The sequence below is a fragment of the Chiloscyllium plagiosum genome, chromosome 45, assembly GCF_004010195.1.
Source record: "Chiloscyllium plagiosum isolate BGI_BamShark_2017 chromosome 45, ASM401019v2, whole genome shotgun sequence".
NCBI lineage: Eukaryota > Metazoa > Chordata > Chondrichthyes > Orectolobiformes > Hemiscylliidae > Chiloscyllium > Chiloscyllium plagiosum.
This window is the reverse complement of record NC_057754.1, coordinates 312,562-325,355: the sequence shown is the minus strand read 5'-3', so window position 1 is coordinate 325,355 and position 12,794 is coordinate 312,562. Positions and strand designations below refer to the sequence as shown.

Sequence of the window (12,794 nt, the reverse complement as noted above, 5' to 3'; positions counted from 1 at the left end):
TGCACCTTCATAGGGGGGGGAACCAGCATCCTGGCTGGCAGGTTGGCCACTGCAACACAGGGGTGTTTAAACTAAGAAGTTGGGGGGAGGGGGGGGGAAATCTGGACTTTTAGGAAGTTAAAGGGAAAGTGATAATAAGAGAAGTTAAGAAAGACAACAGAATCAATGGAGCAGAAAACTCAAGGGATCATACAGTATGGTCAAGTGAAATAGGGAATGACAGGAAGGGTGAGGGGAGTAACAAATTAAATTCATATTATATATGAATGCACGAAGCATAAGAAATAAGGTGGATGAGCTTGAGGCTCAGTTGGAAATCGGCAGGTACGATGTTGTGGGGATAAGTGAGACGTGGCCTCAAGTGGACATGGCCTAGGAAATGAATATTCAAGACTTAACGTGCTATCGAAAGGACAGACTAACAGGCAGAGGGAAGTGGCGTGGCCCTGTTGGTGAGGAATGATATTCAGTCCCTTGCGAGGAGATGTAGAGTCAGTATGGAGAGAGCTGAGAAATTCTAAAAGCAGAAAGACCCTAATGGGAGTTATGTACAGGCCCCCAAACAGTAGTCTGCATGTAGGGTGGAAGTTGAATAAGGAGTTGAAATTGGCCTGTCGCAAAGGTATTACTACAGTTGTTATGGGGGATTTCAACATACAGGTAGAATGGGAGAATCAGGATGGTACTGGACACCAAGAAAAGGAGTTTGTGGACTGCCTCCGAGATGGATTCTTAGAATAGATTGTACTGGAGCTTACCAGGGAGAAGGCAATTCTGGATCTGGAGTTGTGCAATGAACCGGATTTGATCAGGGACCTTGAAGTAAAGGAGCCATTAGGAGGTCGTGACCATAATATGAGAATCGGAAGTGTCAGTATTGCAGTTGAACAAAGGGAACTATGGAGCTATGAGGGAGGAGCTGGCCAAAGTTCTTTGGTTCAATACCTTAGCAGGGATGACCGTGGAACAACAATGGCAGGTATTTCTGGATATTATGCAGAAGGTGCAGGATCAGTTCATTCCAAAGAGGAAGAAAGATCCTAAGGGGAGGCAGGGGTGGCCGTGGCTGACAAGGCAAGTTAAGGACCATATAAAGACAAAAGGGAAAAAGTATAACATAGCAAAGATGAGAAGGAAATCGGAGGACTGGGAAGCTTTTAAAGAACAACAGAATATAACTAAAAAGGAAATACGTGGAGAAAAAATGAGGTACGAAGGCAAACTGGTCAAAAATATAAAGGAGGATAGTAAAAGCTTTTTTACGTATGTGAAAAGAAAAACAATGGTTAAGACTAAAATTGGGCTCTTGAAGACAGAAACAGGTGAATTTATTATGGGGAACAAGGAAACGGCAGAAGAGTTGAATAGGTCCTTTGGATCTATCTTCACTGGGGAAGACACAAGCAATCTCAGGCAGGAAATGGTGTTGGATTGACTGTTAGGTGTGAACTCTGTTGAGTCCCTGGGACCTGATGGCCTGCCTCCCAGGGTACTTAAGGAGGTGGCTCTAGAAATCATGGACACATTGGTAATCATTTTTCAATGTTCTACCAATTTAGGATCAGTTCCTGAGGATTGGAAGATGGCTAATATTGTCCCACTTTTCAAGAAGGAAGGGAGAGAGAAAACGGAATTACAGACCAGTTAGCCTGACATCAGTGGAGGGAAAGATGTTGGAGTCAATTATAATAGGTGAAATTACGTCTCATTTGGATAGCAGTAACAGGATAGGCCAGAGTCAGCATGGTTTTACCAAGGGGAAATCATGCTTGACTAATCTGGAATTTTTTGAGGATGTAATCATGAAGATGGACAAGGGAGAGCCAGTGGATGTAGTGTACCTGGACTTTCAGAAAGCCTTTGGTAAAGTTCCACATAGGAGATTGGTGAGCAAAATTAGGGCACATGGTATTGGGGGCAAAATTCTGACTTGAACTGAAAATTGGCTGGCTGACAGGAAGCAAAGAGTAGTGATAAACGGGTCCCATTCAGAATGGCAGGCAGTGACCAGTGGGGTACCACAAGGTTCGATGCTGGGACAGCAGCTGTTAACAATATACATCAATGATATAGATGAAGGTATTAAAAGTAATATTAGCAAATTTGCTGATGACATAAAGCTGGGTGGCAGGATGAAATGTGAGAAGGATATTATGAGAATACAGGGTGACTTGGACAGGCTAGGTAAGTGGGCGGATGCATGGCAGATGCAGTTTAATGTGGATAAATGTGCAGTTATCCACTTTGGTGGCAAGAACAGGATAGCAGATTACTATCTAAATGGAGTCAAGTTAGGTAAAGGGGAAGTACAACGAGATCTAGGTGTTCTTGTACATCAGTCAATGAAAGCAAGCATGCAGGTACAGCAGCAGTGAAGAAAACTAATGGCATGCTGGCCTTCATAACAATAGGAATTGAGTGTAGGAGCAAAGAGGTCCTTCTACAGCTGTAAAGGGTCCTGGTGAGACTATATCTGGAGTATTGTGTGCAGTCTTGGTCTCCAAATTTGAGGAAGGACATTCTGGCTATTCAGGGAGTAGAGAATAGGTTCACGAGGTCAATTCCCAGAATGGCAGGACTATCATATGTTGAAAGATTGAAGCAACTGGGCTTGCATACACTTGAGATTAGAAGAATGAGAGCGGATCTGATTGAGATGTATAAGATTATTAAAGGATTAGACACTCTGAGGGCAGGAAGCATGTTTCCGCTGATGGGTGAGTCCAGAACTAGAGGACACAATTTAAAAATAAGGGGTCGGCCATTTAAAACAGAGTTGAGGAGAAACTTCTTCACCCAGAGTGTGGTGGATATATGGAATGCTCTGCCCCAGAAGGCAGTGGAGGCCAAGTCTTTGGATACTTTCAAGAAAGAGATGGATAGAGCTCTAAAGGATAAGCGTTATGGGGATAAGGCAGGAACAGGATACTGATTGTGGATGATCAGCCATGATCATAATGAATGGTGGTGCTGGCTCGAAGGTCCGTATGGCCTACCCCTGCAGCTATTATCTATTACTTGCAGGTTAAAATCCTCCAAATGATCACTGTGCTTTTCTGACAAGTTCCAAATTTCTTCCTGAATACATTGCTGTGTGATTACTTTGTTGGAGGATCTGTATACAATCCCACAAGTGCCTTCGTCAGTCAGCATTTCATCTTTAAGCAAGCTGGCTCGACACCCACTTCCTGAACTTAGCTCATTCCTCCTGGTTGTGCTAATTAGCATAACCACCCCTCCAAAGTATCCTAGCTTGCTGAGATGTTCTGAGATGTTGTGGTTGCTTGTTGCTTATGAGATTCCTGAGGCACTTTCAATACCTCTGCAGTGCCAGCACCTTCTCCAGTTTCTCCTCATGCCTCCCTCAGCAACAACCCATCCCTTTATCTCTCCAATGAGGTGCCATTCCTGAGGAGACGCAGCCCTACCAACCGTGGGACCAGGGCAGAATTGCTGGGATAAGAGAGGGCAGTTCAGGCACTGTGCTCTTGGAGACGGAAGAGCTGGAATCTAAACAAAGTCTGCATTGGCTTCTGAAGAGAAATTGAAGAGGGGCACTGGACAATTCACCTCGAGTTTTGCCATCTTGCTGGAGTGAGTTTGACTGTACCACAAGGAAACAACCAAGACAACTTCAGAGTCATAAAATGGAGGAGACCATTCTAACCATCATGCTCATGCTGGTTCTTTGGTGGGGTCTACCTGGTTCATCCCACTGCTTCTGCTGCTTTTAGCCACAGCCCTGGCAATTTCTCCATCCACTTATCAAACCAGGTCTCCCACAGGGACTGGGTGAGCAGAAAGTAGGGGTGGGTGGCTGATTGTTGTATACAGCTTTCAGGACACCATGTGATCACTAAAGAGGGGTCCCCAAGTGGAGAACGGGAGGAGAGGAAAAAAACAGATGAGCTCTTTACCTGCGGACAAATTTGGAGGTGAACTTGCTGAAGATGCTGCCCGATGCCCCTCTCCGTGCTTGGCTGTTGCCATGAGACAGAGTGGGTGAGGCAGGGGGGCCATTGAACGCAGTGTTCTGTTGATCACGGAATTGTCGAAGTTGTCCCCCATCAATGGTGCGACGGCTAGCAACACCCCTTGGAAAGTTACTGGGCTCAGTGGCAGCGCTAATGTTGTGTGCAGACGGCGAGGTGACAGGGATCCGCTGGGGAGCCGTGCTGTGGAGGGAACAGAAAAAAGCCAAAAAATATGAACAAATACCCTGCAAACGCAACAGTAAAACAGCACTATACTTCCGAGCAATAAACCCAAACTACACACTGGGTACTACAGTCAGCTTTCACAAGGGAGGGTCAGGGCCGAGGGAGCGCCACACAGTCGGAGGATCATCATCGAGGAAGAGCCACACTGTCAGAGGGTCAGTGCTGAATCATCAGTGGCGTTGTATCACTAATCTATTCCAGTGGATGCTTAAGGTCTCCACAGCAGAACAAGTGGCTGGGAGCTGCATGGGTTCTCCCTGATCTACCAGGGCCAATATTTCTGAATATGAGCAACCTACAACAACACCTTCCTTACTTCACCATTGCTCTGGGATCTGACTATGGACAAAGTGGCTTTTGTGGCTTCACTCTTGAATCAAACCATAATGCACCTAAAGCATTCGGATATCTTTGTAGAAGAGCTAACTCCAATGGGGGTATCCTTGTATACACGAGTGGCCTCAGCTCACAGTTTGAGCCAGTGAAGCTCACACTCGGTAAGTGAAATCACTCCTATTCTCAGGGAACCTGCCTGCTCCAGGACTGACAGGGAATATTAATTGTGGTTGCTTCCCCTCTGCAGTGAGTGCTTTGCAGTACATGCACGTTTTTTCAGTGAAAAACAACAGGATTCCCCCAGGATAATGCTTGCATTCAGAAATGTGGAGTGGGCTTCCCCTTGACAGCTTCAGACTGTCCTCTCCATTGGCTGTATTGCACAGTCTGCCTCAGGCTTTATATCCCCCCGCTAGTTCTTAGCTTTTGGTGCCTGGGAATCTGAGTGGCACAGCCAAGACAGGGGAAACAAAAGCTCAATATTCAGGGTCGGGCAGTCCTGCAGTGCAAGTGAAAGACAGGAGAGCTCCTGGGATGGAAGTTGCTGTGAAAAACTGCAGTCCCAGGTACGCAGCAACTCAAGATCACAGCAGACCAGCAAGTTTTCTAACTGGATAAAAGACCGCCTGCAGAAAGCTAACCTTGGACGCTGAGCATCGTTGTTTGTTGCTGTGTTTTTGGATGGGTGAACAGAGGTGGACATGGATTTTGTGTGCCGTGTTCTTGCTGAGGTGACAGACATGGAAGATACTCTGGAGCTTGGGACTGACGAACTGGAAGATAAAAAATATAATTAGCAAAGTTCTGCTTATCCTACTTCACAGATTATACACACATAAACCCCTTCATCCCACCTCATCCTCTGCATCCACCATTGTCTCATCCTGTGTCTCCTTTCCATACAACCCACCTACACCTGAGGGCCGGTTGGGGGGGGGGGGGCGGTTGATTGGTGAGTGGGAGTCAGGCGGTCAGCAAGTAGAGCCGGGGGTGAAGCCCTGTGCATAGTGAAGGACTCCAGTAATATCCCTGTCCAACCCTCAGCCTCCCACCCAGGATGCATCTCATGACTGACCCCGACCTTGTTACCATGCCTGTGTCAGCTCACCCCTTCTCATCCCCTCAACCCATGCCCGTGTAACTACCCCCTCACCCAGCATTCCCCCATTCCCCCTCCCAGCAGCACATAATAACCTCCCCCTTACCTTTTCCTCTCATTTGCCTGAGCACCAAACCCTAGCCCCCTCACCCTCTGGCTCTCTGCCCCGCCCCAGGCTTTCCTGATGCTATTTTTTTGCTCACATAGCTATGGTGGGGAGGTGTGGGGTCATGGTTCCTTTATGATGTCTTGTTGAGTGTGGAGTTTGGAGTTCCAATATTAAGTCTCATCGTTGAGTGTAGGATTCCTAAACTGTGTCACTAGACAGTGTTAGCTCTTTACTCTGATATCTGACGAGAACCTGCAGTTCATCACTTGACAGGTGAAGTTTAAATGGAGATGAAGAGGCTGACAGGCAGCAGAAAGAGTGGCAACAGTCTGGACTGTACCCATGCAGACCATTCTCTATCACTGATTGATATGAGTGGGTTATCTAATGAGGAACAGTCAGACAGACTGGGTGTGTTTCCACTGGGGTTTAGGAGAATGTGGGACGCCCTGATTGAAGTGCATAAGATCCTGAATGGTCTTGACAAGGTGGACATGGAAAAGATGGTTCCTCATGTGGGACAGTCCAGAATTAAGGGACACCGGTATAAAATTAGGATTTTTCTCCTTCGGACAGAAATGAGGAGAAGTATTTTCTCCAAGTGTTGCATATTTTTGGACTCTTGGCCTCAGGTGGTCTGAGACACAGGACATTGAATATATTTAAGACAGAGTTAGATAGAGTTTTCTTATGCAGGAGTATCAGAATTATTGAGGAAGATGGGAGTATGGAATCCAAATTATGAACAGATCAGCCATGATCTTATTGAATGGTGGAGCAAACTTGAGGGCCTGAATGGGCTATTTCTGCTCTGATTTCAAATGTCGATAGAATCCAACTACATCCTGACTGTGGCTTTGTACAGGTCCAGGATGCCCAGTAAGGGATCGAGCAGGCACAGTGAACTTAGTCTGCAATCTTGCAGACATGCCTACAGTCTGCAGTATAGATGCTGCACACAATGACACGATGGTCTGATTCAGAGCAGTTACCTGTCTTTGCCGTTCTGTACGTTGCCTTGTTGACCTGTGCCAGCTCGATCTGCCATCGGGGAGTTCCTGTCACGGCTCACGCTGCTGGTCAGTGCGTTGTTCTGTAACAATGGGACAGGTGGGGGTCAGAGCAGAGACAAAAAAACAACATTCACTTTAGAACAGGACAGTGAGGCAGAGTGACATTCATGAGGCTGGTGACATATTATCCCTGCAGCTGAATGATACTGTAGCCTAACTCACCATGGAGGATGGTGTGGTTGCCTTTTTCCTGTCTGAACCAGTGTGTGGACTGGCTGGCACCTTCACATTGCTGTTGGAGCGCCGTGAACTGTCCTTCTCCTCATCCTGGTGTTTGGAGTCAGTGCTGTTGGCCTGGTTCCTCTTGGAGTAGGAATTGCTGCTGGGGTTGGTGGGACCAGCTGCAGAAGTGATCAGAAAGAGTCACAGGGTGAATGACAGAGGGTGGGGAATTTCAACTGACAGCAGTAAGTATTCAAGACAGAACTGTCCCCCAGATTTCAGCACGAAAACTGTTCAATCATCACCCTCACCCCTTCCTGCTATTCATTCCCAGAGACTGAGGGTCGAAAATCCACCAGCAACTGACTACATCGAACCTGCAACACATCATCAACCTGGGTACAGCATAGAGTTGGAATACAAAGGAAAGCTCCCTCTACACTGTCCCACCCATCGAACACTCCCAGGATAGGGAGAGCATGGGGTTAGATACAGAGTAAAGTTGCCTTTGTATGAGGCAGTAAAACGCTGAAAGAAGTATCACTAAAGCTTAGATCGGAGTCTCTGCCACAATCAGTGTATTACAGTCATTGAAGTACAGCATTCAAATAGTGAATATATACAATCTAATCTTTCCCAATGAATCATTAGCACAGAAACCCAGCTCTTCCTGGGCAGTGAGAAACTATCTGAAAATACCTTGTTCACTGATCCGACGTGGTCTCTGATTGGATGAGACACTTCGCTGTACCTTGCTGGAGGGAGATTGTGCGTTGCTGTTGGTGTGGTCAGTACGTGGCTTCAGACACAGGTTACTGGTGGACAGCGAATCTGTATCCAACTGTGCACAAAACAAACAATCGCAATCTCAGAAACTCAGCACATCAACTGGCCACATCACACCACCAATAACCGGACTCAGGCATTAACCACAGACTACCACAGGACAACCAGGCTGAAGGTGTGGCACAACCAGGCTGACACAGACAGTGCGATGTAACCAGGCGTTTAGTGGTTTCTGGTAAAAGCTGTGTGGTTTGAGAGGGGAGGTGGGGACAGTAAATAAGGGAGAAGGCAGTGGTTCAGGAACACCTTCTGTCACAGTTGGGAAACATGAGTGTGACAAACTTATGGGAATCTGGCATCAGCTCCTGTCAATGAATTCTTAACTCTCAGTTACCTCAGAGGTCTTCCAGCCCAGTAGCAGATACGTTGCCATGACTTCGTTATACTTCTGGTTCACCAAAGAGTCAGTGATCTCATCCCGAGTGTATCCCATGTTTACCATGAGCTCTGCAGCAAAAGGTATACACTGTTAAAGCAACAAGGACTGCCAAGTTCCAAGATTAGAGGAATGGCTACTGAGAAAAAGACTGACCTGTTCTCCGGGGATCCTTGTAGTCTGGCTCAGGGTCTGTGTACGGTTTCAGTTCATCGTCATCATAACCAACATTCATCCAGCGATCTTTCATTATTTGCTGGTCAAGATAATAATTACAGTCAGTCTCAAAGGAACTCAGATTTCTGCATTGCCTTCCAGCACCCGAGGACCTCCCAAACCTCTTTGGCCAATCAGATATTACCTTGGATAGGCACCTGGGCAATGGAGAAATCGCAGCAGCCAACACCACAGCAAAATCCACATTTCTGTGCCGTTAATTCTGCACTGTGTTTGCAAAGGCACAAGGATTTCTCGTTCTTGGGATGCAGCAAATAAAAAGAGGCAAGATAACTAGACTGGGAGATAACCACCCTCCCTTCCCACCAGGCAGTAGACCTGACTGAGAACAGTACATCAGGAGGATGAATGTCAAGCACAGCCTCAACCTGGCTGACTGAAGCAAGTACACTGTTGTGCCTGTACAGATTACACTTGGCTGCACTGTGGGAGCAGCACTGTAATTTAAACCCTACACAAAGACTGTACACTGACATCTCTCTCTAACTCACCTCTAAGCTACCTCGTTTAGCTGGATTTAATACCAGGAATTTCTTCAGGAGGTTTTCACAGTCTGTGGACATGTAAAAGGGGATTCGATACTTGCCTCGCAGCACTCTCTCTCGGAGTTCCTGACAGAAAGATAGAAAAAAGTAAATAAGTTGAAAATAAGCACATTTCCAATTTCATCAACCACCCTTCACCCCAGTCAGACTCAAAGGTTGGGGGAGGAGCAGGGGGACAGCAAAGGGGCCAGGAGACACAGGGTTGTGGGCAGGAGAGGCTCAGGGGGAGAGGGCCAGTAGAGGGAGGGAGGAGGTGAGGGATAAGCAGAGAATCCTTTGCCTCTACCCTTGACCAACACCAATAAATCAGATCAGGCCCAATGTGGCTTCTAGGATCTCGTGAGGTAAAAGATAGCGGGTCCACAAACACTTGCTCCACTTCGATGCACCATGTCTGAAGCATTAAGAAGGTACTAGATTCACAAGAACCTCTGTTCAAACTTGCCCCAATCTAGTAATCCAGGCTCAGCCATTATAATCACACAAAATGGAACAGATCAATAGTCACATGCCCTTCCCCACCTAGTAAATCCCCATACTGTGGGAAACACACAGAGAACCAGCACCTTATATACACACCCCTCCCCACCTCAGGCTGTGACCTCCTTCTGCAACAAACAAGTGTTAACTGGAAAGTAAAAAGATATCACAGATTGTTACAAGAAGAGCTTCAGTCTCCCACAGATACCAGCAGGCACCGATTCTGGATGAGGGCAGTCATTGGTCCACCCTAATACACAGCAGGAGAGAGACCCTACGCTTTTCCACTGCAGGCCTCAGCTGTTTCCTAAACTGTCACAGGGCCTAGCATATAGACTCAGCAGGAACATCCAGAAGGTCATAGGATTAATACCTGACGTGTAAAATCTTGCAGGGCTTTGGGCAAGATAGCCTAAGGAATGGAATTACACTTTCAACTCATCCCATATGACCAGAAGAACATGAGACACTGAAGGAGCTACAATGAAAATAATGTTGGAACTGAGAGGGTTTTAAATATCAGGAAAGATAGACAGAACAGACTGGGCTCTTCCCTCTTGGATAAACAGGAGGCTGAGAGGTGACCCGATACACATGTTAAAAATGAAGGGGCCCCAGTTTCACTGGTCTGAAATTCTCCATCCCTAAAGCAGGATTCTGGACAAACCTCTCTTACAGCTGTCCCACGATTCCTGACATTGTTCCTAAAGCATGCAGTTCAGAAATAGATACACTACCACTGTTGAGACCTGACCCAGTTAATCACTACAGTTCAGTATCACTCCACTGATTCTGTAGCCTAAACCTCCAGAAATGCAGCCAATGATCCCATGTGACCCTTTTATATAAAGGCAGACTATCCAAGTACCTTCAAGTTCTGTCCGTCAAAGGGCAGCGAACCACTCACGAGTGTGTACAGGATCACTCCCAGACTCCAAACGTCCACCTCTGGTCCATCATATTTCTTCCCCTGGAAGAGCTCAGGAGCAGCGTACGGTGGACTCCCACAGAATGTGTCTAATTTATTCCCCAGTGTGAATTCATTACTGAAGCCAAAGTCTGCTATTTTTATGTGCATATCTCCATCTAACAGCAAGTTCTCGGCCTGAATGGGAAGGACACAAATAAAAATTAACTGAATATTACAGAAACAGAAAATGGAACAGATTAATTTATTTGATCACACAAAAGGAGTGTGACAATAGTGAGACAGAGTGACAGCAGGAGCAGTCACCAGTAACACTAAACTCCAACCTGTTTCTAAACACAGTGCAAGCAGCCTGTAACAATCATCCTCCAGGCAGGTCAGTTCGTCAAAACAATTTGAAATCTGATTCATTTGCTTATTTTCAGTTCAGTGCAGTGAGGAGGTTGTGACATATAAGTCACTTATTTGTATCAGGAACAAAAGGACACCAATCAGCTTTCAGCATTATGGAGATTTCCATTACCCTGGCCAAAGTGCTCCCTGCCATCTTGCTTCATAGATCTGGCTCATGTTGTAAGATTATTCACATGCTGTGGACTCTGCCACTCACCAGAGGAAATGGTTTTTCTCAACTGAACCCGTTAATCATCTTATCAATTTTGATCAGGTTCCCACACCTGGAAAATGAGCATGGTCTGCGTAATCTCTTTCAGCAGGATCATTCTGGTAGTGGTAGTAGCCCCACCTCTATGCAAGAAGGCCTGGGTCCAGTCCTGCAGCCTGAGACAAGGCCAGCAATCCATAAGAGGGGAGCAGAGAGACCACAGTGCCTGTAGGAACCAGCAAGGTTCAAATACACCTCAGGGTTTCAGCTGTCTTTAGTTATGCTGTTCATGTTAACTCACTCACAAGAGATGGATGCCACTGGCTAGGCCAACATTTATTGCCTACCCCTAGCTGCCATTGAGGTGGGAGTGAGCTGCCTTTTTGAAATGCTGTATTTCATGTGCTGCAGCAGGGAATCCCACAACACCTTTAGGGAGGGAGTCATAGGATTTTGACCAAGTGACACTGAAAGAATAATGATACATTTCGAAGTGGGGATAATGAGCAGCTTTGCAGGGAACTTACAGGGGGTGGTATTCCCATGTATTTGCTGTCCTTGTCCTTCCAGATGGAAGTGATTCTGGATTTGGAAGGAGCCTTGGTGAATTTCTACAGTGCCTCCTGTAAATGGTACACACTGCTGCCACTGAGCATCAGCGGTGGAGGGAGTGGATATTTGTGGATGTGGTGCCAATCAAGCAGGCTGCGAGCGTGTGCACTACTAAATGGATTGCATCAACTCACCCACATATCAAGCAATGCATGCCAAGTACAATTCACTCTTCAGAGGAGTCAATAATGTGAAGCACAATATTCAGGATAAGTATAATCACAGAACAACTAGCAAATAAGCAATGAACCAGCATAGTCATCACGTATCACAATGAGAGCTAATAGGAGGAGAAACAGTCACAGTGGTCCTTACCTTTAGGTCCCTATGAACAATGCACTTCTGGTGACAGTACTGCACAGCAGATACTATCTACAAAACACAAGCAGGAGAAACAGTGAGACATCTGGTTAACATCTAGGGTCTTAATCAACTTAGCAAACCAGATTATAGCTAGTCCAGAATTAATTTCAATATCAGTGACTTCACCAATATCCCAATGAGCAGTATCATTATTGGAACACTCAAGAATCTCTACAGAAATCACAAACAATGATACTTGTGAATGACAGAGGACAAGATATTGTGGTGAAAAATTCACCAGATACCAGTGAGGCCAGGGGCTGCAAATGCACAGTGACAGTACAGACAGGCAAGTTAAATAGGAAATGTCAACATGGCAGCTTAACATGCACATTGTAGATAAAAGAATGTAATTCCAGGTTGAGACGTTTTGTGAACATCTTAGCTTTTGAATTTAGAACAATACAGTAATGCCTGCTGTTAGCAGATTCCAAATGTTGTAGCAATGCTCTACACCATGCAGGGAGGACCCATGCCTCACCTCTGTCCTGTGCTCAGCTCAATGAGAACCAGTTGAGCCCCTCAGTATTCATTGGGTGGGCACAGCGGAGAAGGTCAGGGATCCACAGCTAGAGGTCCAGCTCCCACTTAGCAACACCTCGTCCTCTGCCTCCTCTCCTCCATACCAATGCCACCACCATCCCACACACCCCCACCCCCCACCAAAATAACATCAGGCAAAAATCAACACACAACATCTAGGTTGGTAAAGGGGTCTGGGGGAGGAGACAGTGGGGTTGGGCTCCGGCTGAAAATGGTGTGGGAAGGGACGGAGATGTGGGGAAATGTGGAATGAATGGGGGA

At 46.4% G+C, this 12,794-nt stretch overlaps 1 protein-coding gene across 1 annotated transcript in view; it reads right to left on the bottom strand.

Moving 5' to 3' along the window:
• LOC122543972 (serine/threonine-protein kinase MARK2-like) overlaps window positions 1–12,794 on the bottom strand; it is a 70,236-nt gene that overhangs the window by 36,778 nt on the left and 20,664 nt on the right. The window contains exons 2-11 of the mRNA XM_043682981.1: window positions 11,943–11,999; window positions 10,352–10,588; window positions 8,950–9,069; window positions 8,378–8,477; window positions 8,180–8,292; window positions 7,699–7,840; window positions 7,000–7,178; window positions 6,757–6,857; window positions 5,198–5,329; window positions 3,918–4,175 (exon numbers count right to left, since the gene is read on the bottom strand). Coding sequence (XP_043538916.1) covers window positions 3,918–4,175; window positions 5,198–5,329; window positions 6,757–6,857; window positions 7,000–7,178; window positions 7,699–7,840; window positions 8,180–8,292; window positions 8,378–8,477; window positions 8,950–9,069; window positions 10,352–10,588; window positions 11,943–11,999 — 1,439 coding nt within the window. The remainder of the gene's footprint in view (window positions 1–3,917; window positions 4,176–5,197; window positions 5,330–6,756; window positions 6,858–6,999; window positions 7,179–7,698; window positions 7,841–8,179; window positions 8,293–8,377; window positions 8,478–8,949; window positions 9,070–10,351; window positions 10,589–11,942; window positions 12,000–12,794) is intronic.